Source organism: Aspergillus tubingensis (assembly GCF_013340325.1).
Source record: "Aspergillus tubingensis WU-2223L DNA, scaffold_9, whole genome shotgun sequence".
Classification (NCBI taxonomy): Eukaryota; Fungi; Ascomycota; class Eurotiomycetes; order Eurotiales; family Aspergillaceae; genus Aspergillus; species Aspergillus tubingensis.
This window is the reverse complement of record NW_023336283.1, coordinates 1-26,957: the sequence shown is the minus strand read 5'-3', so window position 1 is coordinate 26,957 and position 26,957 is coordinate 1. Positions and strand designations below refer to the sequence as shown.

Sequence of the window (26,957 nt, the reverse complement as noted above, 5' to 3'; positions counted from 1 at the left end):
AGTCCCGCGAAAGCCCGTCATTTTGAAGAATACCGCTGGGCTTGGTTCTGAGCACGTCTATGATGATACTGAAATGATGTGGAACTAGACCAGGATGCAAGAGATTCATAAGAACTAGAATTCCCCGTTTCATACTGAGTAATCTTAGGTACATATTGTACACCCACAGAAATACTTTGATCTCACAATTGTGCGTTTATCTTCAAAGCTGGTCGCAGCTACATCACTATATCTGCGGAAGAAGAGGTTGAAGTTCTGCACCTTGCATAAAAATTGGACAACGTCTCCGAGAAATGTGTGCACTAAGGGCCATACTATGGTGATTTATCACCAGCAATATTGTCTTGTAAGCTTTCCTACCCGTGGTTCGAAGTTCAGATTTCGACTGATTCTCCCTGTAGTCTCTTTGATCATATCAACGGTCGGTTGCGCGTCCCATCTAGGTTCAACGTCTCAAAGTTCTTCTGTGTGCATCCCCTTCGTCATTCACCGCATTCGTCCCGGCAACATGTATAGAGAGCAACACTGCATGCGACTGCGGCGGATCCGTCGCCGAAGCCATCTCGTGTGACTGGAAGTTCGATGGACTAGCAATGGCCTTGGCTCCCACCTCACCACAGTGAGGATGAATTGGCCGAGGAATTTAATACCGTAGGCGACCGGCCCAACGGTACTTGGACCTACTACGTGAATAGCGAGTGCACCATCCCCATGGATGCAAGCGAGGTGGTGACGTTGGTGGACTGGCCGACGGCATTGGCACACATGAGTGTCCAATGGCACCCCCTGCACTGCATCTTCTACTGGCGCAAGTAGTTCGGCACGCAATTCAACGGGAAAGTTGGGGAGCCTCGATCGGACACGGAGCATCATAACAAGCATTGCTGAGAAATCTTCTTATCCCCAGGATCAGGGAACAAATCGGGGGCAGCGCTTGTGACCAACAGCGAGCAGGAGTGGACGCTCGTACCCTTGAGTATCGGGGTGGTAAAGCGGGGGGTTTGTTACGGTGCATACGTCCTCCGTACACCGGCGGATGCCCGACATTGCTATGTGAAATTAGGGACGGGGCTGTGCACGGTCCCTAAGATGGATATCTATTGTCGGACATTAATAGATGTATCTGACTTTCCAAACGTGGGGACTTATTTCAGAGTGTGCTACTCATCAGACTTCCTTTTCCATAATATTAGTTATACGGCGGTAATCTTGTGATGAGCTGGTGACCACTTAGCTTGTCTTTATCAGCTCGTCAATACTTCTATTTCACCCGCCTTCAACTTACGTGCCGCAACTCAAGCGCCAGCAGCTCCCGGGAAAACGTCTGGCTGCAGTGCAACACCAGCCATAACCTCGGTCTCGAGCATCAACTTCAATTCACGCGCCCCTGGTCTAGCTGTTTGGACTATTTTGGGGAGGAGTCCCGGGAGTAGCCGTGGCTTGTCCGGTTGGATGATCAATCTATGGTACCGTGGAATCTCGTTGATGAGAGCGAACTGAGGTACCTACAATGGTCTTAAGAACGGTATCCAGAGACAGAGCAGGCCCGGTGGAGCGGCGACTATCTCAACACTTCCTTCTGGGAGGATCCGTACGCGCTCCAGATCGCCACGGACGTCCTCTCCCACCCAGTGCATGCCTCCTGGCGCTGGGTCGGAATTGACGCGCCAGGGAGATCAGTCGGCATGTCTGTCCGCGTGATATCGATATTAATCACGTGAATCGTTGTTTGGATTCTCTGGACGCGGTGCTGTTTGTGGATGGTATTGCCAATAAGGGTTCTCTATTACCACAAGATGAGGATAATCGGATGCCGTGGTTGGTAAATACAAGTTTCTACACACAAGTTAGTTTTCTTAGAATACAATGGCTGGTATACTAATGCCCGTAGAGACTGGTCATATAGATACAGAAGACTGACCCACTGAGAGTGGTGCATCGCATAAGTGACCTACAACTTGCAATCCATTTGTTAGTAGAATCGCTTTATCACGTTCTGCTGTTCTGGTATAGAAAAGGGAGAAAGACGAAAACAAAATAAAATAGCATGAATCAAACGAGATTGAAATAAAACAAAATAAAAGAAACGAGATGAAATGAGAAAAAAGAAGAAGAGAAATCGGATATTACAGCTAGACAGACGAGGGAATTAGCGGTCCCAAAGTAAACGTCTGCCGGTGGGCTCAGTTGCTGTATTACTCAATGCAGACAGCAGTAGATACAATAACAGACAACGATATTAGACACTAAGATCATTCTTTCTCACCTGCCAAGAAAACCCGAGGTAGTTCTCTTCTGTATTTTGATCAGGGCGGTAACTACGTTATCGTTGATTGGGAGAAAGAAGCTATTCCATATCATTCAGTGCAACGTTCCCGAAGCCTCATGCGTGTTGTGACTGCCACGTTCCTCATTATTTCTAGGTCTACTCTGTCGCCTAAGTGCCCATATCCACTTCGCAAATAGTGCATTCTCACTTCCGCGTCCCCAGCACGAGGTTTGCCGTCCACTGGACCTGTAGCCGCCCGCTCGGACATTCTTCCTCAAATACCCGGTCCCAATCAGCGAGCAGGGCTTTCGCAGTTTCACCCTCGAGCTTGTGCTGTGCTGGCAAGACAGTGTTCAGATACGTAATGAGCCACTCCTTGTCCGTCTCGAACTCCCACCCCTCGGCCTCATCGTCGATACCAGTATTATATTTCACTTTCTCATCCTTGTCATCCACTCGACTGTAATCCTCCGGCCGAAACTCAGGGGGGAAGTACTTCGCAAACTGCGAGTAGTAGGGCATCCTGCAATCCTTGGCAGAGTTGATATACACCCGGACAGGATCCTCGAACAGATCTTCTGGCACTGGAAGTGAGTCTAGCAGTCCTTCACCAGCTCCCTGGCGCCGTGCCACGTGGTAGATCATTTCTTTCTGACTTGCCAGACCGCCATCCTGCTGTAGGTGCGGCATGAACACCTTTTCAAAGATAGACGCAAAGACGTCCTGAAAGTGTGCAGACTGCTGGGGAAATGTAGGTAGCCAATAGCTGAAAATTGCCATTGTTCCTCCCGGTCGAAGCATCTTCCCAATAGAGGCAATCAAGCCATCGGGGTCCATGAAATGTGCTGCAGTCGCACAAATCACCATGTCCACCTGACCTTCACCGGTATGGTGGTAAGATTCTTCACCTGTGCACTGCGAATATTCAAAGGCGGGTTGCAGGTCATGTTGCGCCGCCCATTTAGGAAGGAATACCCTCGCCTGGGATACGTTGCTTGGACTGGGATCGGAGAGATGGATGACTTGGAAGTCGGCCATGAAGTTAGTGGTGGCTATGCCTGAGCCACCGCCGATGTCAACCAGGCGCTCCCAGCGAGTATGGGGATGAACGCGTCGATAGGCATAGATAAGCGAAGTCAAAGATGATGGATACCGGGGACGACCCTGACGGTAGTATTCCCAGTCAATGGTTGCGAAGGCGGTCTTGGTGTGGGGGTCGATGGATGCCATAGTGTCAGCTTAGGCTGCCCTTGAATTGCTGATTGAGTGAGTGATTGGGTGAGTGAGTGAGTGGATGAACGATCTGAATTAGTTCTACACGAGGTTGTCCGATCTTTATAGAGCATACCGCTGCCTGGTAAATGATACAGTCTGTTGATAGATAACGGGAGCTCTGGTTCGAGGCCCTCGCGTGGGCTCGGAGTTACTTTTCGGAGGAATGTTTGGGAATCAGAACCCTAAAGCACCGGAATGTTGAGTATATGACAGGCATATAACGATAGTAAAAGGCCTACCAAGATGTACTACTACCGATCGAGGTAATGGATGAACAGCTCCTTTTGTTGGGCTCTGTGAAATAAGGTTTGATCTTCCAATACCAAGAGGTGCCTGCAAAGAGACGGAGATGATCATTACCGTTTCCCATTGTGATCATCAAAACCGAGCTTCTTGGCTGCGGTCCGCCCGTTTGCTCGGTCCAATTTTGAGCTCAATCTTAGGCTTTATCTTTTCCGGCTGGGCGCATTCTTTTATGTCGGAAGCTCACTGGTAGAGGAAGTAGTTGTTGAGATCTTCCATATTGCTTTTTCTGGCTCTTGATACAGTAGGTGACCGCTCAATCACGTATGGATGTGTGTGATAAAGCACCGTTTGGGCTTAGTGTTTATTTCAATAGGAAAAAGATGCTCAAAATAGTGGCTTCAGTATCAGAAAGCTGGCCAGTCGAACTAATGCCTTCACAAGTGATTTCATATAGAATTACATCATAGCAATGTCCGCTTTTCACCGGAAATGTTCACCTCGGGTGTCACACGCAGCGGGTTCGGAAGTTTATATATGACAGATGTCAAAATTAATTTACGCAACAACAGAAGTCCTAATTTAACAGTACATATCTCCACCCTATAGTAGAGTTACTGTAATCCGAGCGGATGGGATATCATGCGAAAAAATAGCTTCAAGTGTACCACCAGCACGGTCAACAACAGGATCGTCCATTTAATTGTGTCGCTGTCGAAGGTGGACGACCAGATCAAAATATATGAGTAGTAGTGATCATGGATCTGCAGAGCTAACACTTTCCACAGCCACTTATAGGAATCAGTATAAGCTAGCATACTTGTACTTTGCTGGCTACTAGTATCTCCCGATATCTTGTGAACCCAAATAAGGCAGCCCGCTGGCCAGCGTCTATCGGGCTATATGGGTTATTGAGCTGAATCATGCAGTCATCACGCAATGAACAGCAAGTGTGACAAGACATGCTAATCCTTGTCAGTGAAAGAGCTGAGGTATCAAGTGGGTTTTTATGACGCCCTTTTTTACGTCTCAATGAAGTTCTGCCAAAGTGGTCGGAGTATAGACAACGGGTATCCTTTGAACATTCCGCAGCGTTCTCCCATTTTCTTTAGGTCAGGTTTAGTTCAGATGTTCCAGCAAAGCCCAAAACCAATGTTAGACCATGTGTTCCACCTTCTCATCGGCCAAGCCTGCTGTCTGACAGCAAACAAATACTGGTTAGTCCCATATTATAGCCTGGCATAGTTAACTAATTACAATGTCATGCATGACTAAGCTGACCCATGCTCGAGGTGCTGCCTACTCAGCTCTTGGGTCTGAATTTATGGCGCCTCGATTAACAGAGTCGTAAAAAGCCCGACACCGCCAAAAGCTGTCAAGATGTAACGAAAAGTCTGCATTGCATCCTCATACGCATCACCGAATAGACGGCAGGAAACGAGGATGCCGATTGTGAGCCCTTGATCCTCGGCGGCTGGGGCGTTGGCCTGCATGGGGATGGGCGGTACAGTGAACAACGTCCCGATGCCAATACCTGCGATGATCTGGAAGCTCGTCGACCATAGTAGGGTCTCTAGGTGTATGGACTATACAACAGATACAAGTACAGAGCAGAGTGTACAGTGTGAGACAGTGACTGAAGCTTCCAATAAGTGCCGTCTGTGCTGTACGCGAGCGGAAGATACTGCATGGAAACACAGGAGATTGTGGCCGGGACTCAAAGATAGCGAAGGCAACGAGGATCAGGAACCCGAGCACCAAGGGTACTATGGTTGGCCACGAGGACCACGGGTACATATTCCCGGGCCAGCTCAGGGGCAAAGCGAAAATAGTGCAGCCAACCGCAAAAACGATGATCCTTACCCAATTAAGTAATACCATTTGCATGCGGAAGGATTCACTAATAGGCTTGAGACGCATGAAGGAATAGGCCAACACCACTGCAATAGCTATCACCGGCAGATTGATCCATCCAATCTACCGCCAGTCAACATTCTCGCTGAACACTGCCCCCAAGATGGGCCCCAGGATGCTTCCAGCAGCCATGGGTAGAGAAAGAAGACCAATATAGATGGCACGCTTCTGGAGAATGGTTATGTCCCCTACAATAACCTCACATAGTACATTCAGGCCTCCACCATCGATTCCCTGTAGGATCTGGCCTGATATCAACAAAGGCATGCTACGGACCATGGCGAAAAATTTAGAGCCAATAGCAAAGAGAAAGAAAGATGCATAAAGCGGAACCTTTCAACTGATAATTACGAACACACAATGACAACAGCAAGACTGAAGGAGATGCTGGCCTAGAATGCGGTAGGGTGTTGCCGGCAAGTTCACTGGTCATGGCCTAGGAGAACACAACATGAGTATAATGTTCCATGACCGTGTAAGGAAATGTGTTAGTAATCATCCAGAAAATAGTAACAGCCAGAGTAGTTGCGTCAAGTGAGACTAGGAAAACCATTAGCAGGAGAGCGACGGATGCCAGGTAGAAAGACCGAAACTTTCGGCGGCCATTTTGCACCTCCGTGGCCATGGGCGGAGACATATTGGATGGATCAAAACCATGTGATTTCTCTTGACCCTGATCTGATTGCCCTTTAGGTTCAAGAGCTGAAGTACTATTGTGGAATTCAGACATTGGGAACTGGGACATAGTGGGCGGGAAGGGCTGAATAACAAAATCGATATGGAGTACCGGGGGAGGTATGTACATTTCCTTCAACATAACCTGTATCTTAATAGTTAGATGAATTGCGATGGATTGCAGAATCATATTGCGGACCCAAGCCGGGCTTAGCACTGCGATTGGCCGAGCTGTGCAATGCTTATCACGAGCTAAGAAGCCTAGTACAAACCACGCATCGGTGTCCGGTTTATTTCCGTTGTCTAATTCCTGCCCTATATGACACATACGGCCCAGTCTTAGTTATTTCCCCTTCCGTCTTCCCGCGCTATGTCGAAGATCAGCTAGACGCATTGTTGCTACCTCCTCGGATTGTTGAATTTCAAAACGCGCGGCCTCTATTCTTTTTAATGCCTCTGCCATGCTGACAAGACGGTACTAATAGATTCTAATAAGACCCATGTTGGCTTTCTCAACCCAAGGGCACTACTAAAAGGGTCTATTGAAAAATCCCTGTATCTGCCAACACCAATGGAGTTGACTCATCTGTGCATGTTGCGATCTGATACCGAGTCAAGCTTGCCCCATTCACAGATTTTCCACTTGGGCCTTGGCGAATCGACTCATTCAATTGAAATTCTCTTTTTCTTATGAAAAAGGAAAGTACAAAGACGAGAAGGATTGCCATGAATGATGCCCAAGTAAGGTACCTGTCACCGGTCCTAGGACCCCTGCCGCCGCTGCTATCTCTGTTATATCCGGCACACCGAAGGCAAATGTTGTTAAAATCCTTTGTGATGGACGCATCTAGATGGAAATGTACTCATTTGTTAAGAAAATCGATAATTCTTAACTGCTAAATGCACTTGCGCACAGCCGTACAGACCTCCATGTTCTGGAGGTGGGGGCTGGGACAGGCGCGCGGGCCAGCAATCTCGCCTCGATGCATTTAGTTCTGCAGTCAAAATATTCCCCGCTAGCTAACTGATACGAATGTGAAGTGGCGTGGGAAATAACAGTGTTGGGAACGTCGAAGAGGGTGGGGGGAGCTAGAGGAGGCGGGATACGATCGTCAGTGTATGTAGCAGTACATATTGAATTCACCAACTATGAGAAAAACATTAATCGGTATTCTTTCAAATTGGTAGGCGTTGACGACACTTTCCTATGTTTGTTTGGTTCCAATGTGGGGAGAAATGCCTCAGATGAGGGGAATGAAATGTTACTTCAAGACATACTCCGAATTTGGATACTGAACACCACGACCCACGTCTCTGTTGAACACGATGCAGGAGGCCTAAATCTTGTTATATTGGTTAACCTACAATTGAGTTTTGTTCTGGTCCTCACGGACACGGTCGTTCTCCGGAACCTGTCAGTCTAAGCTATGAGGAAAGGCACATGAACGACATCGTATAAGTCTATTGTGTGTCAGGTGGTTACACTCCATATGCGCCCCGCAAGAAATGTCAAGTTCCAAGGAACGCAAGGAATTGAGGGCGGGGAGGCCGACAGGCTCGTAGAAGAAAAGGAACGGTACGTCCTCCCAAACGTAGACCCGCCTTAAAACTGGGTCTACCATGAACTAAGAACTGTATCTCACGATAGGCTCCGTCTTAGAGGGGCCCAGGCCTCGTATCAATTCCTGCATCAAAGGATTCAGGTTACTGGCTGTGGCCATGCGCATAGAAGACATACCATTTCTGACATCATCTCTTTTGCCGTGCCAATGAACCGAATTTGTCTGAGTCCCCACCACAATCATGCTCATGTCGCTCGTAGATGCGGTCAATAATGGTAATTGATATGGTAGATGAGTAACTCTGGCAAGCAAGATGGATTGGCACTCTTGGAGTAACAATGCAGACAATGCCGGCGAGCCTCTGATGTAATACTTAGACTGACATTCCTTGTCATACACCATTGTAATGCAGAACCAGCATCCGAGAGAAACATATGGGCCGAAACATACCATTCGGTGTCTGCTGGATTCAATGCTTGGCCAAAACCTACTTGTACGCGTTGCCCGTGCGGAACAGCCATGACCCTCGCACAGGCATGGCATGAGGACGCCACCCTTGATGCTATGGCAGAAGTTGGACTGGCTCAGAATCCTGCGTATATCCCGAGCCTGAGCGGGTAATTTAACCGGCCAGCAATATCTGCGCAAGGAGAAGAAGACCCAGGGCCCGGTGCGGAGATCCCGCTTGGCAAAGCGGGTACCACTGAGTGATACCCCTAATAACACCACCCTTACTACTCCAGAATATAGCCATTCATAGGTATCTGTGATAATATCTTGACAACATTCTGAGTTTAACTTAGCGTACAAATGGTTTTTGCTCCTTGAGCGTCTAATTAGACCTGTCCGACTTCATGCTCAGAGCATAGTGAGCCTACCATTGCGACATGATGTGTTTGTAGAATGGCCTAGAGCGACGTAGTCCTTCCTTTCCTGTATAGCCGGCACCCCGCCATTCAAAGTTTTCTCCTCACTTGTATTCATCCTCTAGGATCTACAGCGCTGACTACCCGTAGTCTAGAAGCTTCCAATATCACACTTCACGCAAAGTCCCATTGGAAAGGATCTAAGGCCTTTGCTGGGTTCCCAGCAACAGACCCCAGACTTATGAATCGCATTGTTCTCGGGAAGGGTTCCAACAAAGGCGGGCTGGGCGGGGTATACCCACACGAAGTTGTAATATAAGGTTTAAAGTTTTGCCGCCAGCAGATTCCAGACCGGAAATACGAAGCCGCTCTGAAGCATAATAGTTCAATGCAATAAGGCAGCAAGTGCTCTCTCTAGAGCATTGCTAGTAAACAACAGCTCCTCGCCCTACCAGCATCATCCCACTAAGACGAGTGTGAGTACAATTCCGAATTACATGTATATCTCGAATGTAAGCATCTTATCGAACACAGAATACAGTTGGTGGAGTTCGAGAAGTGATCAATAGTGTCGTTCATGATAAGGTTCTGGAAATCCATGGGGGTATCTTTGATCTTTCATAGATAGGATTTTGACAACCCATGGTTCGTACGCCGCACCTCACCTTATTCCTTGAAGCTTCTGACTTCGGAACTTTAATTTAGGATTCCGTTTTCATAACCCTAAATTTACATGTGTTGGTTCTAGATCTTCTAGCCTTCGGTGTTTATTGCTCGTCTCGAATGACTAGCTAGTCTCATACTATAAATACGAAGGAAGATCCTGTCTCAAATTGATATTCTTTTGCACACTACACAATATCCTCATAACAAGTATCTCTTTCGCCAGCTTCAACAATATCTGCTACCGAACATTAAGATGAAGGTCTTCTACACCCTCCTGCTTGCAGCCCTTGCTGGCTCCGTGACTGCTTCGCCTGTAGCAAACGGTGGATCGTACAAAGATGTTCAAGGTATACAAATACACCTTATTCAACATCCCTCTGTTCCGCTAACATTTCACCAGGTCATTATCATGATTATGATGATCATCAATGCACCAGGGTAGACCGCCAATGCAAGAAGTGGGACTCCCGGGAGTGCAAGTGTCTTGATAAAGATGGACACAATTACCGCCGGCAAACTGCAAGCATCACCACACCGCCAGCAGCGACAGATACCAACACGAATGCTAACGCAAACACCAATGCTAATACCAATGTTAACCAAAATACCAATGCTAATACTAATGCCAATACCAATACGAATGCCAACACCAACCAAGCAACCACTGCACCTTCTTCGACTACCACGGTTCCTACAACTACCTCAACTTCTACCTCGACTTCAGCATCAAGCCAGGCAACTAGTACCAGCACGAACAGCAACACCAATACCAACACCAACACTAACACCAATGTCAATGTCAACACCAATAACAACGTCAATACCAATATCAACAATATTAACAATGCTGCACCCGCTACAGGTGGCGGATCGACTGAAGGCGGCGTTGGCGGAGGAAGTGGCAATCCCTCTGATTATAGGTGCCACGGACAGTGGTGTCCTAACTACTTTCCAGGTTGTGAGACCTGGGACTGGGATCACTGCAGGTGTGGAGGCCGCTTCTGTATCAACTTCGACACCAACTGCCGTAATTGGGACTGGGACAGTTGTTCATGCAGATAACGGACACATAAGGTAGGGCATTTAATATGTTGGTGTTCAGTCATTACAGCTTGCTAAAAAATATTACTTACAACATAGATATCCGAAGGAAGTTTCTATGCTAGTTATTGAAGGAAAGGGTTTGTTTGTTTTGATGTCATTTCCACGGGGTCGAAAAAGGCAGCAACTTAGGACTATGACTTCATAACCTAAGCGTCTATGTGGTATTGGGTACAACACCCTGAACCGACCATGTTTGTTTCTTCCAAAAGTGTCACATAAGGGTTCAACACCCTTACTGGTTAACAAGCTTTACAATCTATTTAGGTCCTTAGGCAGAATGTCAATGAACAGGATTTTTGTTTCCAACTCATTATTGTCACAATAAGGTAGCTGGTCTACATTGGTAATGAAGTATAAGAGGCGAGCCATACCTAGTATTGGGTCACCGGCTCTATGTACAAGAAAGCTATTGTGATGGCATTGAAGCGAAGTGATTGGGGTATATGTTTTTTTTTGCTTTGTTTAATATATATTTGTAGTTTTAGGTATTTTGCCTACTTTTTTATTGTTCTTTATTGTTCATATATCTTCCCACACTGCTTTTTACATATTCAATATTCTGGTTTAAACATACCATATGAAATCTATTTAATTAGCTGTTATGTAATATCAAATATTATAATCATTTAATTTTTTCATTTTCTCATTTATATTAAATACAGCTATATTAACTAAGGCTACCAGTACTTTTTGTGACATATAGCGCGTCATTGTCGGGGTGATAGAATCCTACGTTGAATTCCATCGCTGAGTCGTCTTGTTCCTGGACTAAGTCAGGATCTAGTTCAGTGAATTGCTTGCGAAAGATTTTCATCCGAAGTAATTTCTCTTGCACTTTTGAGAAGCATGATTACATTCTCAAAAACTACCGGCATGAAATAAGCCATGGCACATTAGACTTGACACATTCAAGTTATACTGTGTCCTCAAATGCTTGTCTCGGACTAAAAGAAATAAAACTATATACGAGACATACAGGGACAATACAAAGGAAAAGACAACGAAGAACCAAAAAAGGAAACGAAAAGAACCAATCCATTCGATCCATCACTGGATATCTACAAATCATCATACTCTATACCCAGCGGCACATTTCAGGTAAAGCTATACCTTTGGTGTCGCGGCAACAAAGTCCAGATACTTTGAATTTGAGGGACATGCAGTAGTGATGCCTTCCTGCTGCTGCTGCCCTTTTCGGACTTGGCCAATCTTCCACCCTCGGAGCATAACCAGGCATAGCGCGGCGCCGATGTACATAAATCCCGTGAAGAGCTGCGTATGCAGAAATTCATGCCTTCCAGAGGTTCGCAGCTCGAGACCGATGGCTTCTCCGACTGTTATACTCGACCTGATTAGTATTTCGTTGTCTTTAGACATTTTGGTACTGAAGGACGTCGGGCAGAGAGGAAAGAGACGCTCACACGTTGCGGGGACCGAGCAGACCAGCCACATGATCGTCAATCCTGACTGCAGATCCTCTAAAGCGACAACCTCTGCTCCAAGAGGGCCGACAACCTGAGGCCAGATTCAGTTGGCAGTTAGCATCCACGTAGGGGGGAGAGCAGAAATAGTGAGCAAAGGAGGGACCAGGTACCGTCCAGAAAGTGCCGAAGAAGACACCTGCAAACAAGGCAAAGCATATCAAAGCAGCGTAAGTGCGAGCAAATGTCCAGAGAAACAGACAAAGCAAGCCACTGCTGAGAGTTGCGAAAGTAGCGATGTTGATGCGGCCGACGGCATCCGACATGAACCCCACCGCAGGGCGTCCCACCATTTGGCCAACATTCATGACCGCTGTGACAATTGAACCTTGACTCGAAGTCAACCCGACACTGCGCCCATACGTCGCCAATGAAAACCAGATGACCATGAACCCCATAACGCTGAAGAAGCTCCAGCCGAGGTACAACCACATCTCATACCGGATGCAGAGGCGGAAGTTGATATAAAACGAGCGGTTGGGTGCTGCTACCGCTTTGCGATCCCGGATTACAAGAAGACAGATCGCATTGACGACGAGCTGGCAGATAGCAAGGATACGATAAGACCATCCCAGGCCGAACCGCGCAAGCAGGGCATGCGTTGAGAGAGAGTAGATCAGGCCTCCTGTTCCGCTACCGCCTGTTGCAATGCCGGCTGCGAGACTGCGATGGCGATTGAACCATTGGGGAATTAGGTATGTCGTTGAGAGGTACTGCATTCCGAGGCCCCAGCCGAAGCAGACGCCTTGGCTTAGATAGAGTTGCCAGATTTGATTACTCCAAGAGGCGCCCAAAAAGGCAGCAGTTTCAAGCAAAACGCCCAGAGCCATGGTGGCTTTGAGGCCTATGCGGCGGTGGAGGACGGTGACTAACGGCGAGATGAACAGTGCCTGTGATGCGGAAAGTCCTCCGATAAAGGCATAATCGAGAGTGCGACTCCCGGGGAACGTAGACTGCGAGGTAAAGTAGGCGAGGAAGACGCCGTAGCTCTAGATGATGTTAGTGTGCTTGGGTGGGAACTATAAGGTGATGCTAACAGATAGAATCCCCCAGTGGTGAGCATTGTTCCAGAACACTGCTGCTACTATCACCCAAGCATACCTGCTGTCCACCTCAGAAGAGTTCATGCTGCAGTTGTTTTACATAGACCCCATGTCGGACCATTTGGAGCTACTGCGGGTTTTATTATTTCAAACCAGTCCCTACAGGACAAAGCATGCTTGGCGCATGACGAGTCTGATATCTAATCACAAAGGCATGTGGGATGTGGGATGCTGTGGGATGCATGCCATGACAAACAGCTTCTAGAATATGTGGAGAACAACGGCATAATGCCAAGCTTTATAGTGGGGCTTATGGAGGCGCGTTTATTGCTTCTGAGACAGTTAACTAAGCATATTGACATGAAAGAGATTATTCATCATGGTCTGATTTCATATTGTAAGGCACTTCCGGTGGGAGCAGAAGGGACTCTAGCTCCACCGATTGACCTGAAGGAAAATATAAATGAGCGAAAAGACCACTGTGCTAACTGACTAGCATCAAGAAACTCAACACAATAATCTTTTCTTCATCTCAAAGACATTACCCGCCAATTCAAGCTTCTTAAGCTTCATACCTCTCAATCAGACTCAGAATGGCCCCCTTTCAAGGTTCCGTCTCAGTCACCCACATCACCACCGCCACGGCGATCATCAACATCGACGGCATCCGCTTCCTTACCGACCCGGTCTTCTGCCCAGCTGGATCCGAATACATCTACGATGGATGGGCCAAAGCCGACTGGAATGAATGGGGCTTCAACAGCCGCCCTCCAACCTCAACTCTGCGTAGCTTCGAGGGACCAGCACTCCAGCTCTGTGACCTGCCTCCCATCGACGCCGTCCTCCTCAGCCATGAAGACCACGTCGACAACCTAGACCCCCTAGGCCGACAGCTGCTCGATGGCCGTCGCGTCTACACCACGCCAGACGGTGCCAAGAACTTGGCTCCACGACCCGGCGTCGTCGGCCTCCAACCCTGGCAGACGGTTGAAGCTTTCATCAGCGGCAAGCACTTCCGTATCACTGGCACGCCGTGCAAGCATTTCCCTGGTGGGGAGGTCACCGGTTTTATCGTTGAAAGTGATTCTTTTGGGGTTAATGATGATGGATTGCCGAATGTGGTGTATTTCTCTGGGGATACTGTTTGGATTGATGAGTTGGCGGAGATTAGGAAAAAGTGGCATGTTGCTGTGGCGGTACTGAATTTGGGGAACGCTTTGTTTGAGTCACCGAAGGGGATGTTACAGATTACGTTTGACGGGCATCAGGCAGCGCATTTGATGCGGACTCTTGGGGTGGATGTTATGGTGCCAATTCATTTCGAGTCGTGGGAGCATTTTACGGAGCATCAGGGCGATCTGAAGCGCGTTTTCGAGGAGGAGGGTATTCAGGCCAAAGTGTGTTGGCTGGTGCCTGGGGAGGAGAAGATGGTCGTATAGATTTAGTGCTGCATAGTAGTAGTGCTTTCTCATTGTGTGTATTGCAATTCACGTATAGACTGATAGGTTCATTGACCAACCTTTGTTGATTCGATCAGAATAGTCAATTTTGTTATACTAAAGAATGCCGGAGGATCCACAGTAATCAGGCGATTCACCCGATTCTCCACCACGTCTGCGGCTTATAAAGCGTCCTTTTCCTTCTCTTCCTTCTCCTAATCTTCTTTCCCTAGGCCTTTCGACCTTCATACCTAGGTGACTCCAGCAATGAAACGCAAGGATTCTAGATGGATATAAACTCAAATTATCCACGTACAACTTACTACAAATCCATTGTAAGTGAGGTGATTAAAAGAGAAAATGGCTATTAGCTTCATCAAGAGAGTTAGTTATACTCACAGAATCTATATATTCTGGTAGAACAACTGGGAAACTATTGCCCCCATCCTACTTCTCGCATTCCTGTCTGGCCTGAGTCAGTTTATTCCAAGGGGAGATTAACATTTTCGTCCGCCAATTCCTGCATAGGTGATAGATAGCAAGAGCACGCGGTGGAGAAGCCCTTCTAATAGCGAACCCACCACACTTCCTCAATCAATGGGCGACGGGGATGGGGAAAATAGCCATGCACCCATGCGCATAGACATACTACGGTGACAGCCAAGATATATTAAGGTAGCAACCACGTTGAGGGCAGGCTGACGCTAAGTTACTCTCTATCCGCACCAGGTACTCTAGATCTTGTGTCATGATCTCCACCTACAAGACAATAAAAGCCCGGAACGAGTCTTGGCTGTAAACAGCTGGCACAGAAAGACCAAAAGCAGGAAGACAAGGGTACCATCATGCCAGAGGGCGTTTCATATAATATTCTCAATTGCAGCTTCACGATACTGCAGACTCCTCTGATAACGCGATCCACGGTTGTGCCATCCATAGAGCCCGCTGATGTATCTTGCCCGTCCTGGAGGACCTTCCTGCAAGGCCTAGCATGTTTCCTATGCGCATCTGCATATTTGTGAAAATAACCTCTTTTTGAGATACTTGTATGTGCATGGTACATATTACGGAGACCAAAATCACGGATATGAAGTGTCCCACGCAGAAATATTTAGCAAGGGATAGTCGAATACACTACGACTGGCGGAACCGCTATAGGGGAGAAAGTGGTGATCGTAGGACATGGATTGGCGACACAGGAGAGAATACATGTGACCTTAGCAAATTGGTCAACTATGGATTGCAACCACTTTGAGAGGATCAGAGTGGACAGAAGATAGTAGTTCATGGCAAGTAGGTGTTGCTGGCTTCTCAGAATGTTACAGGCAGTTGTCAGGAAGAAGTGCACGTCTGATACTATTAGTATAAACAGTCATTTAGCAGATGAATGGCAGAACATGAAAGAACATATCAATTATGGTAGCAGTAAAGAATTTGAGCTTTAGGTACTACTAAGATTTGGTGTTTCACCTACTGCCAAGGTAGAAAATCAACTTCAAATTCCTCTGGCTCCGGACCATCAACGAAGTTTAGCATTTCTTTGAGTGGTTGCAGCTAACTGCCGCCGAACCCGATGCGATTTGGTGGGCTTGAGCAGTCTGATAGGCATGTCTTCAATGTCTTTTATCATCCCAAAGTTGAAGTCGTGGAATAGTCATGGAGCATGCCGTTTGTTCCGGGTCGAAAGGCTCCGGGATTTGTAATTGAGCGTAGAAACGGCCATACTCCACTCTCACGGCTGCTTCAAGTTGTCTTGGTGGAGTAGATTAGAACGCTTGGCCGTCAACCTGGGCGATTTACCACATAGCTCGGTCTAGTTATGAACATAAAATGGCTAGGTTACATAAATATCATTGAGGAAAGTGTGAGCGTTGCAGTCCAGAGGTAAATGTGTTTGTGCTGACGAGCGTAATGCCGAGGAAGATGGCAAGTGTGACATAGCCATGGCCGTTGAAGTAACTCCCGGCCACCCCTACCATACCGCCCTAGAATCATTGTACTGGGTGGCCGATGCGGCCGGCAGTTACGTTATAAATCAAAGTATTATTTGGCCAGTCAACACTGCTTTAACACTCAGAATGGAGAAGTAAATGACATACTAATGAACCCTTTTTAATAGAAGATATACCAATCTTAATAAGTAACCAATATATATCATCTAGGTATTTTTCTATTTTATACGGAGGTTTTGTATTTTCTAAACTCTTTATTTTCTGTAGAATGATTTTTACTGAAATACCGAAAAATACTTGGTATTTAGGTATTTTTGAATAGGCCAGTTGATTTTATCGAGCTTATAAATGGCCTTGGCAGTTATGTGGAGTGAGTATAGGTCAAAGGTTGATCGGGGGTCAGGCTAGATCCTAAGCTGCTATTAGCTCGGAAAGGGGGGGGTGGCGCTCCTTACTTTGACCCTTATCAATCAGCAGTCAGTTGGGTGACACGGGTTGCTCTATAAGTAGTGACTGAAGATGTCAGTTATACAGACAGGTACAGTCGTCACATCCTACTTATCCTCAAATCCCACTGAGAATATATCTTCACACAACTAACTACCATTCGTTCTATAACCTGATATTCCTAGACCGAATCATCACTCACCTTTTCTTAGAACTTAAAACGAGTGCTTAGTCTCGTTATATGATACGAGTTCCATCAGATTAGGAACCCAGAATCTGGTCTGGCCTTGACGGTCCTGTTGCTGAAAGCCAGAATTCGGCCAGTTGATTACAGCCACATCACTTAGAAACAGCAGGAACACAGATAACGTAGAGTATCCAAGACCGTTGGATCACTTGGGACAGAGAGTCTTTCAGAAATCGGACCTTGAGAGGTACAGCAGATCATCGAAGCAAACGGAGAAGACTGCCTTCAAAGATTGACTCTGTGCGTAAACATATAGTCAATCCAACCACCAGCCAAACAGTAAGTCATATGCGGATGCAAAAAACGCTGGGTACCATCGTTCGGGATATCCCGCCCGTGGTCAGACAGGTCTATGAGGTGCCCTTCATACCAGAGGAGATGGCGGCATATGATGCGTACTGGGATAAGACCAGAAGGGTTCTGACCCTGGACAACAGGGATCCCTTCGTCCCAAAATCCCGCTGGGTCGTGCAAAGCCCTACAGAAGTCAGTGCTACTAAGTAGTTCATGGTTAAGCTTCATCATGCTGGGAGCTTTATTCCCAGTAAAGGAACTGCGCGAAGAACATAGCATCTTGGTAGTCGGTAATATTATGGCCAAGTCATTCCGCGATTCCCGGGGCAGGTATCTACATTTGGCTATGCCAAAGACAAGAAATGTACTAGGCCTACTGGATCAAATATCGTCAAGTTTTATTCAAGGACTGTCAAGAGAGAGACACTGTGCACATTCATTCAAGGTGGGATATGAACCAGGTTCCATGGTTAGCTCGCCGTTCGTGGCAGGGCATGATAATTTCCAAGATTGGTTTCACTGCGGAGAGCACTCTAGATTGGACAAAAGGTTTGGCAAAGCAGTTTGTTCAACAGCATATTCGGCGTGCACTTGGTATAGAATCGATAGACAAATATATATCGTTGCGTGCTCAGTGCTTCATCTTCACTTGACCTGTATTCCCACTTACTAACTGAATATACTAAGTATTTCTAGGCGCTTATTTAGTAGGCGACATTATCCAACAAGAACTGTTTACGTCGAAAAGGATTACAACTTGTAGCTATTCATATATATATTCTCTTTCAAAACCACCACCTCTCCATCCCAGCCTCATCTAATAACCTCCCACACGACGATATCCAATTCTCCTCATCACGACCATCCAGCCGCATTCCACTGCGACATGCCTCCATCTGCAGCAAACGGGACATCTCCCGATCCGACTGGGCCTCCCACAAATGTCGACTATCCGGAGGCGGAAACTGCAAATCAGAAATACGCAGTATCTTTCTCCCTTCGCCCCCTTCCACGCTATCAACTTCACTTGCTAGTCGATCGCTGCCGCTCCCACACAGCCGACAAACCCTGTATAATGCTAAACCAAGCCGCTTAAGTTCCTCCATTCCGACCCAGATGCATGTAACAGACTGCATGGTATGATGATAACGTTCCATCATTTGCGGATAGTAGAATATTCGGTTGCGAAGGCAGGTACCCACCAGGAGGGAGAGGATGTGATGGTCCATTTTGGAGATGGTGAGGGTTAGGTCGAGGGGGCGTGGGATGGTGCAGATACCAGTGTTATCGTTGTTGGAAGTAGTGTTGTCAATGCTGTTGTGGTTTAGAACAAGGGAAAATATCAGATATAAAAGGATTGCTTGGTATGTGGCCACTGGACATCGGGATGCGGTCGCTTGCTCTACTATCGAGGTGTTGTTCTCCTTATCGAATGCTTCGGTGTAGAATGGAAGGGCATGTGTCCAATTTTCCTGGGATTTCCTTTAGGCTTTGTCCTTTTGAGTGAGTTTGTTGCTTGACAGGGGATAACCTACCCGCTGTGATAGTATGGCGGAGCCCAGTTTCCGATGTAGACCGATGGCCACCTCTCGAGCTGAAGGCTCGTCACTGACCCACAACCCAATCATGGAGACAGCCTGCAGGAGTAATAGTGGCTCGTCAGAGGGATTAAAAGTGGCTCGATGCAGGATGGGCCAAAGGGGGTGGAAATGGGCAAAATAGAGGTGAATATAAGGGGTGAAACGGGTGGTCGAGTCATGGTCTTCGACGCTGGGGAGGGCAGAGAAAGGAGAGGGTTGATCTTCCGGCGACTGCGATGTTTGTAATAAGTGAGTTGATTCTAATATTTGCACTTGCTGGTCTTGTCGTTGTCGAGGTCTTTGGCCGTCGTCATAGATACAGTGACGTGCCTGGGTGGAACAGCGACTGCAAGGAATGCCTCCATTGCAGCGGATTTTGGCCAGGCGACAGGGCCGGCAGGCTTGAGATACCCGGATTGGCTCGTCCGGACCGTGGTCAAGACGGATATGGCGACGAAGGGAGTCGCTTGAAGAAGGTCAGAGGATTGACTACGTATTCCTCTTACTCGAAATTAGTATATACGCACCTTCTAGAAAATGTGCGGGCGCAGAGCGGACACTCCCGGGCCAATGCGCCCGTATGCTGCCCTTCGTGGCGATTCCGGTGCTCTTTCCGCTGGAAGCTGGAGGTACAACCGGATATTCGGCATTTGAAACGATTCTGGACAGTACGTAATGACGACATTTTCTCTATCTCGAAATTTGAAGGTCACTTGTTTGAACAGAAGAATGTGGAGGGAATATCGAGGTGGTGCTCATCCCACCGGCTCCACAGACCCTTGTTTCTGGATCCCACCGGATCCCTCCGAGTGGCCATCTGAGTAAGCCTGAAAATTCTTCTTGACGCTTCTGTCTTTGAAAGCCGGTCCCACAACCCGTTTGTAATCTCGACAATGCATCCAACGTGGGGGCCATCTGCTAGGAATGTCCAGTCCTCCTCCTGAGAGGCGAGCGCGGCTTGCTTTAACGAATGACGCGGGCAATCAACGCTGTGGGTTCGCGGTTTAACCGAGATAACTACAGTAAAACACAGATATAAGCAATTAATTGAGACCAGCCCTCAAATTGCTTATAGTGAAGAATTGCCTATACTAAAACGTATGTAAAATCGCCTAAAACTGACCAGTTGACCAGAATCACGTGGTTTAGTGTAATTTACACGTACCAGCGTATACATCCTTGTATTTATGATATTCAATTGGTAACTTTATTATATAATTAGCTATTCAAACCCACCTTACTCTGATAAAAGCAAATTTGTATGGGAGGTAAGAAAAAAATAAGCAACTACCTAATATTGGAGTGTTAAGCAATTTTATATGTAAAATCAATTCAGACCGGTGATTTGGTTGCTTTAAAAGGAGGATTGCCTATATCGGATGTTGCTTATAACCGTGTTTTACTGTAAAGGCGAGATCGTCCACAAAAGGACTTGGCGTTGCAAAGTAGCACTTGCGGAATGAACGTTCATGTAGTCTAGAATCTAAATACTGCCACTCAAAATAGTCATACGGTCATACCCAGCACAGCGCTTGGAATCCTCCTGGCCCATCCCACCTTCCTCCCCCCACAACCCCCAACGTTTTCCAACCACTCGACCTAAACCCACTGATCCAAAGAATAGCCATTCCTATACGCCAACGCCGTCTGCGGCCCTTCCGCATCAATAACATACGCATACTCGCACCGATCATAGGATACTTTCGGTTGGTCATGGTAGAACGCATCATACTGAGCATCCAGAGCCTCAAGCAGGTTCTGCACCGATCCGTCCGGGTGGAGCACCTCCCACGGCTTAATGCAGGTCCGACCCTTGCAGGACTTTAGGACGAGCAACAAGGCATCAAGACGATCGATCACCGTCGGGATGTCGTAGCCCAGGATGGTGGCGTTCTTGGGCGAGACACGTGGGTGGAGGTTGTTAACTTGATAAGGGTCGGTCTGTGTTATTTTCGAGCTTTCATTAGGAAATGGTGGAAACGAAGGGTAGACTAAAAAAATAAAAATGCAAACGTACACTAAGATCGTAAAGCTCGTGCTCATTGTTGCACCACACTGAGTAGAAAAGGTTGTACTCTTGGCTGAGGATGCGGACGGCTTTGTAGGTGTTATTAGGGACGGTGGGTGTCCCTATTAGATTTCTGTTAGCGAGTCATCCGAGTAGTAAACTGAAGGAGCATACCCAAGTTCGACAGACCACCTTCAAGCATCGCCTGACCCCAGTACTCAACCGCCACATGCTCATGCAGCGTTCCCTTCACATCGGCAATGGGCATAGGTGTACCATCAAAGTCATCGCGCAGAGGTAGACTAGCCAAGGAGAATAGCGTGGGTGCGATGTCAATGTGGGTCGTAACAATATCCTGCTGCTGGCCCTCGGGGATTCCGGGCCCGCGGATGAAGAACGGCACGCGAATGTCTTCGTCGAAGGCGCAGGTCTTGCCCGGCGGCAACCGGTGCTGGCCAATATGGAATCCGTTGTCAGATGTGTAGATGATGTACGTGTTGTCAATTTCGGCGCTGGCTTCTAGACGGGCGATGAGGGAGTTCACCAGTTCGTCGACGCCCTGTAAGGCACGCAGACGCTGCCGGTAGTAGTGGTCGTTGTAGTCGACGACGGATTGGTTGCGATAGGGGAGGTCGTATATCCAACTAACGCCGGTAGGCTAGGTAAAATGTCAAATTTGGTTCTCATCACGGCCAATGCAACGATCGTAGGATACTCACTTCCTTGGGGTTAAAGTTTGCCGTGCGGGGTACCTTGGCCTCGGGAAACAGATGCTTGTGGCGTTCCTCTGGAATGGGCTCATCCATCCACAGCGGACCTTGCCCAGCACCAGAGGTTCCATTCATGTTCGAGTGGGGTGCGATGGGAGTCACAGTGAGAAAGAATGGGCGTTCACCGGTGAGAGCATCTTCCAAGAAGTCCATTGCCTTCTCAGTTAGGACCTCAGTCGTGTGACGGCCAAGGTAGCTAACAGGTAGGTCGTGGTTGCGCTGGTATGTCGCGTTCATGTAGTCGTAGGTGTAAGGGTCCAGTAAGAAGTCAGAGCCATTGAATCCCGCGGCATGGGGTTCGTCATAGTTGTCGATAGAGTGTGCATTCATCAATTTGCCCGTATAGTAAGTGTCATACCCAGCATTTTGCATCCATACGGGCAGGTAGTTGTCGTTGAACCCTTGGTTGATGAACTTCGGATATCCGCCTGTCACTCATTAGCATGTGAAATTAGGTGTTTGGTAAACAAACTGACCCCAAGGGGGATGCACGTCCGTCACGTTGGTGTTGTGGGCTTGTCGTCCTGTCAGAAGGCTAACACGAGACGGGCAGCACAGCGCGGTTGTAACAAAGTGGTTCACGAAGGACATTCCCTTGTCTTGCATATGCTTTGTAGTTAGAGGCATATGCGACATGGAGTCCAGCTTTAGATCCTGATCATCAGCCATGATGAAGAGGAAGTTCGGTGGTTTCGAGACCGATTGGGCTGTGGCCAGGCCTGCCTCGAGGGCCGCCATGAATCCACAGGTCAGACCCAAACTATTCGCGGGGACCTTCATATTCACGATTTGCAGATAAATTGGTTTTCGAGTGTTCCTGCAGCCGTGAGCTATTTAAGTTCGTTCGAGTGATTCTCGAACGTCATATCAAGCCCTGCCCTCTGAAGGGTTCTTCGCAGCCGTTCTTCGTAGTCGTTCTTCGCTGTATGCTTAGCCAAGAAAGACATCGCCGAATCCTGCGATCCTTCCCGACAGCCATTGCGAGCATCACTTCCAAGCGGCGGCAATAGGAAAAGGCATTAAGTGGGAAGAACATGAACTGAATCCCTCAGGCCAGTCTGTGGGCCACAGAGAGTAATACGAGGGCGCTAGGCAAGGTCAAGTGGAACCGTCCTCTTCACGATCAAGAAGACGTGATAGGATTGCTTCATCTCGTCTCTCGAGGGCCCCACTCCCCCAGGACTTCCAAGCTGGAGACTCAGGTTGAACATATTTGTCATCCCGGCGTGTCTTATGGAGGTCTATTAGTGACACAGTTTGGCCATGGAAATTTGCTGGCGTGGGGATGGCAGCGATACCTAGCATCTACCGAACAGGTGAACAGATTCGGTTGACTCCGGCTGTGAGACCCTCGCCTCCCATGCTTCTCACATGACCCTTATAACAGCTGTCATGTGACTTAATCTATCCCAATAATCTGTGCCCCCAAAGTATCTCTTTATGTTGCTGTTAGAGCGGGTCAGCTGACTCACTGCAATCCATCAGGCCACCGGAGCAACACACAGTCACAGATTATTAAAATAGACAAGATTATATAATCTAGTAGGGAAATCTTCACAATAGGACAATGGTCAAATGATGTCTGATAAGATTATAAATAATATTATTTAATAGAACTCTTTATAAGGAATACAGTAATATAACTTTTATTTTTTTAATTAATTATTCTGTGGAGCTATAAGTATCTAAAAATAAAAATATTTTTTTCTAAATATAATTAATATATATAACAGAAATTTAAATTAGATTAATACTCTTTTCTATAGATTTAAAGTCTAAATAAGTCTATTAAATATTATAAAAATAAATATTATAATAATAAGTATTACCCCAATAAGCATTATATAAAATAATATATTAATATTTTTATAATAAATCTTAAGAATCTTATATATTTTATAATCTAGAAAGTTTAAATTATATATACTTCTTATTTAATATTAAGGCATGATATTATTAATAAAATAATAAAATAAGCAAAAAATAAGTAAAATAAATAAATAAAAATATAAATTATAATAAAAAAATAAGTTATATTAATAGCTATCTAGATACTCTGGTAAAATAAAATAAAAGATTATTCATAGATAACCTGAGTATCTAGTATATAATTATATTTATTCTAATAATTATTTTAATATTTAATATTATTTATTTTATCTAGATTATATATTTTTGAAAAAATTTTTTATAAAATTACTATACTAAGTACCACATTTACCTTAGACTTTTTAAATATTTACTCAGGATATATTATTAGGATATATAACTATATTTACAAAAAATTTAAATTATAAATATATTTTAAATTCTGGATAAACTTATTTATCCTGCCTGCTAAATAATTTAATTTGAAAATATAAGAATTTTAATCATGCGGTTACATGTTAAAAGAAAATAATAATATTATAAAATATATTATTTATAATTTGTGTATTAATAATACTTTATAATTTATTAATATATTAATTGTGCTGTTCATGTTCATTCTATTAAGCTTATTAATAATAATTTTATTATTTATTATCTGTTATTATGTTTCTTTTAATCTACTTATGAGATTAGCAAGAAACTTTAATTTTATTTTATTTTTTAATTTTATTGGTCACACGGTCGGACTCTATTCTGTGGGTTATCTAGAAAAGTTATTTTTAATATTAGAAATTATTTCTTAGTTCTAAGAGTATATTATCTGTTAGATAAGAAAGAATAGCTGATGTTTAAACAGGGCCTTGGGATATCTAAGATTTTATATAAGTTAATTAATCAGCAGGCAGCTATGAGGCTGGGTAGCTGAGTCCTCTAGTAGGGACTTGTCCCATAACAAAAACTCTTCTAATAAATTAAATATCCGTAATCAAAATGATTTATTCCTGATTTCCTGGTTAAACTAAAAACAGCCAGCCTACTTTCTGGAAATTAATTATTATTTTAATTATGGTAATTATCTCCATAGCAAACCCTGTTTTATTAAAGTTATAGATATTATCTAATAAGATTCTATACTCTTATATAACTTCCTGGACCTGATTAAACTAGTCTTTTATAATCTTAGGATCCTCTATTTAAGCTTTTTAGTAATTATATTATCTAGTATAGCAGGCTCAGAGAATCTTATAATATTTAATAAAGCTGTAAGCCCAGTTAATACCTATCTCTTCAGAAATTATATAGTCTTGTTTAAATAGAATCAGATTAGGGTTTTATTTTAAGCAGCCGGGGGCTTGTATCTTACTTATCAAAAGATAAAATTTATTTAATAAGTAAATCTTTTTTATTTTTTAATAATTTTTAATATATATAGACCATATCTCTAGTAAAATTATATCCAGATAATTAAATATAAAAAATAATTCAAGTAATATCATAAACACCTGTTACCTGGCGGATACTGGTAATTTAACTTTTCTAAGTAATTTTAATAATTAAGAGAATCCTGCCTTCCTGTTCTACCTGTACTTTTAATGAGATAGGCGTTTTTGGTGGCATCTGTAGTGGCTGAATGGCTTCGGGTAGGAATTCGAGGTGGTGTTTTTGATGGGGTGGGCAGCCTAACTGTTGATTATATTATATAATTAAGGTTAACTAATTAGCTAGTTAACCAATACAGTTCAAGCAATGCTGAGTAATGCGAAACTTCGGAGGTTCTGAAACCGGTTCTGAGGGGGTCCGGGTGGACATCCGGGAGCCGGCAGGTTCAAAAGGTTCTAGAATATTGTTCTAGACCAAGCCATGTCTGTCATCAATGAATAACCAAGAATTCTATACAATTGAAAGATAAATTTTATATATATTACTGTTTCATGCATTAGTAGACCTGTCTACAAGACCTCAGTCATTACACACTAGACATTCAATTCAACTAACCACAATGGGCAACACTCTCTTTCCCGATGACCCAGACAAAGTCTCTGTCATCCGCTATCTCACCCCTGATATCATAACCTTCAGTCTCCCGTTTGCCCGATTCGGGATTGTCAAATTCGGCGCCAGAGCAACATTAGGTATGTTCCTTTAATTTTCCTACCCCTCCCTTTCTTCCCCCATTCCTCTCATCCTATAAGTCGATCTGTATATATACTGGGAGTGACATCAGTTGACAATGAGAGATTAGTCAAACTCCCCTCCGGAAACCTTCTTATCTTCTCGCCTACCCCCCTTACCCCCACCATCCGCTCCGTCATCGCCAAGACCGGCACTGGCCAGATCGGCTACATTGTCGCCCCAGATACCGAGCACCACCTCCATCTCTCGGCCTGGAAAACCGCCTACCCGGGCGCCCGCATCATTGCCCCAGAGGGGCTCCTCGAGAAACGTCAACGAACGCTCGGCAACGGGCCCGATACCTCGGCCGACTGCAACCCTGCCTTCGATTACATCTACACCGCCGCCAACAAGTATTCCTTGCAAGTATCCGACGACCCAGAGTTCCACGCTACCTTCGCAGTGGAGTACGTGCACAGCCACCCGAACCGAGAGATCGTGCTTCTACATAAGCCCTCCCGGTACCTGATACAGGCGGACCTAATGTTTAATTTGCCGGGAACAGAGCAGTACAGTCTGTCGGGTGAAAAGGCCGAGGACGGGTTGTGGAATCGGCTGGGGATGGGGTGGATGAAGGCACGGACGCCGGCGGAGCGGACAGCGCAGGCTCGATTTGTGTGGTATGTGCTGGCCGCGGGGGATCGTAAGAACTTTGGGGAGAGTATCCGCCGAATTTGGGGGTGGGACTTTGGAGGGATTGTGCCGTGTCACGGGGATGTTATTGAGGATGACCAGGAAGGGAAAGGGAGGGAGGTATTTGAGGGGGTGTTTGAGGGTTTTTTGAAAGGGTGAAGGAGCTTGTTGGTTAAGTAGATGCATTAAATTATTTTCTGTGTATACTAAATCTTGGGATGGTACACAATGTGAACCCAGCCTTAGTCTAGTAGGGAAATCTTCACAACGGGACAACAGTTAAATGATATCTGATAAGTTTAAGACTAGTAGTATTATTATAGCTTTAGCCGCTAAGTCAGAATCTGCATAGAATTGAATTTATTAGGGTTTTAGGGTTTTAGGGTTTTAGGGTTTTAGGGTTTAGGGTTTTAGGGTTTTAGGGTTTAGGGTTTAGGGTTTTAGG

General features: G+C 45.7%; 7 protein-coding genes across 7 annotated transcripts; 3 read left to right on the top strand and 4 right to left on the bottom strand.

Annotated features, from left to right (window-relative positions):
* Window positions 1-2,473: 2,473 nt before the first annotated feature.
* On the bottom strand, window positions 2,474-3,499 carry AtWU_08082 (class I SAM-dependent methyltransferase; the record flags this gene model as incomplete). Its single annotated transcript, XM_035503190.1, has 1 exon — window positions 2,474-3,499. One exon carries the CDS (start codon window positions 3,497-3,499, stop codon window positions 2,474-2,476), a length of 1,026 nt encoding a protein of 341 aa, XP_035359083.1.
* Window positions 3,500-9,723: 6,224 nt separating this feature from the next.
* Window positions 9,724-10,548, top strand: AtWU_08081 (putative WD repeat-containing protein alr3466; the record flags this gene model as incomplete). The annotated part of the gene is made up of 3 exons (XM_035503189.1): window positions 9,724-9,817; window positions 9,871-10,355; window positions 10,426-10,548. 3 exons carry the CDS (start codon window positions 9,724-9,726, stop codon window positions 10,546-10,548), a joined length of 702 nt encoding a protein of 233 aa, XP_035359082.1.
* Window positions 10,549-11,678: 1,130 nt separating this feature from the next.
* On the bottom strand, window positions 11,679-13,182 carry AtWU_08080 (MFS transporter; the record flags this gene model as incomplete). Its single annotated transcript, XM_035503188.1, has 3 exons — window positions 11,679-12,089; window positions 12,169-13,044; window positions 13,093-13,182. The coding sequence occupies 3 exons, from the start codon at window positions 13,180-13,182 to the stop codon at window positions 11,679-11,681; spliced, it is 1,377 nt and encodes a 458-aa protein (XP_035359081.1).
* Window positions 13,183-13,691: 509 nt separating this feature from the next.
* On the top strand, window positions 13,692-14,537 carry AtWU_08079 (MBL fold metallo-hydrolase; the record flags this gene model as incomplete). The annotated part of the gene is made up of 1 exon (XM_035503187.1): window positions 13,692-14,537. The coding sequence occupies one exon, from the start codon at window positions 13,692-13,694 to the stop codon at window positions 14,535-14,537; it is 846 nt and encodes a 281-aa protein (XP_035359080.1).
* Window positions 14,538-18,262: 3,725 nt separating this feature from the next.
* On the bottom strand, window positions 18,263-19,742 carry AtWU_08078 (Zn(II)2Cys6 transcription factor; the record flags this gene model as incomplete). The annotated part of the gene is made up of 3 exons (XM_035503186.1): window positions 18,263-18,949; window positions 19,013-19,523; window positions 19,585-19,742. The coding sequence occupies 3 exons, from the start codon at window positions 19,740-19,742 to the stop codon at window positions 18,263-18,265; spliced, it is 1,356 nt and encodes a 451-aa protein (XP_035359079.1).
* A 914-nt stretch (window positions 19,743-20,656) lies between these two features.
* AtWU_08077 (sulfatase family protein) lies at window positions 20,657-22,615 on the bottom strand (the record flags this gene model as incomplete). The annotated part of the gene is made up of 5 exons (XM_035503185.1): window positions 20,657-20,998; window positions 21,075-21,187; window positions 21,240-21,723; window positions 21,785-22,263; window positions 22,312-22,615. 5 exons carry the CDS (start codon window positions 22,613-22,615, stop codon window positions 20,657-20,659), a joined length of 1,722 nt encoding a protein of 573 aa, XP_035359078.1.
* A 3,091-nt stretch (window positions 22,616-25,706) lies between these two features.
* AtWU_08076 (uncharacterized protein) lies at window positions 25,707-26,671 on the top strand (the record flags this gene model as incomplete). Its single annotated transcript, XM_035503184.1, has 2 exons — window positions 25,707-25,839; window positions 25,950-26,671. The coding sequence occupies 2 exons, from the start codon at window positions 25,707-25,709 to the stop codon at window positions 26,669-26,671; spliced, it is 855 nt and encodes a 284-aa protein (XP_035359077.1).
* Window positions 26,672-26,957: the final 286 nt, after the last annotated feature.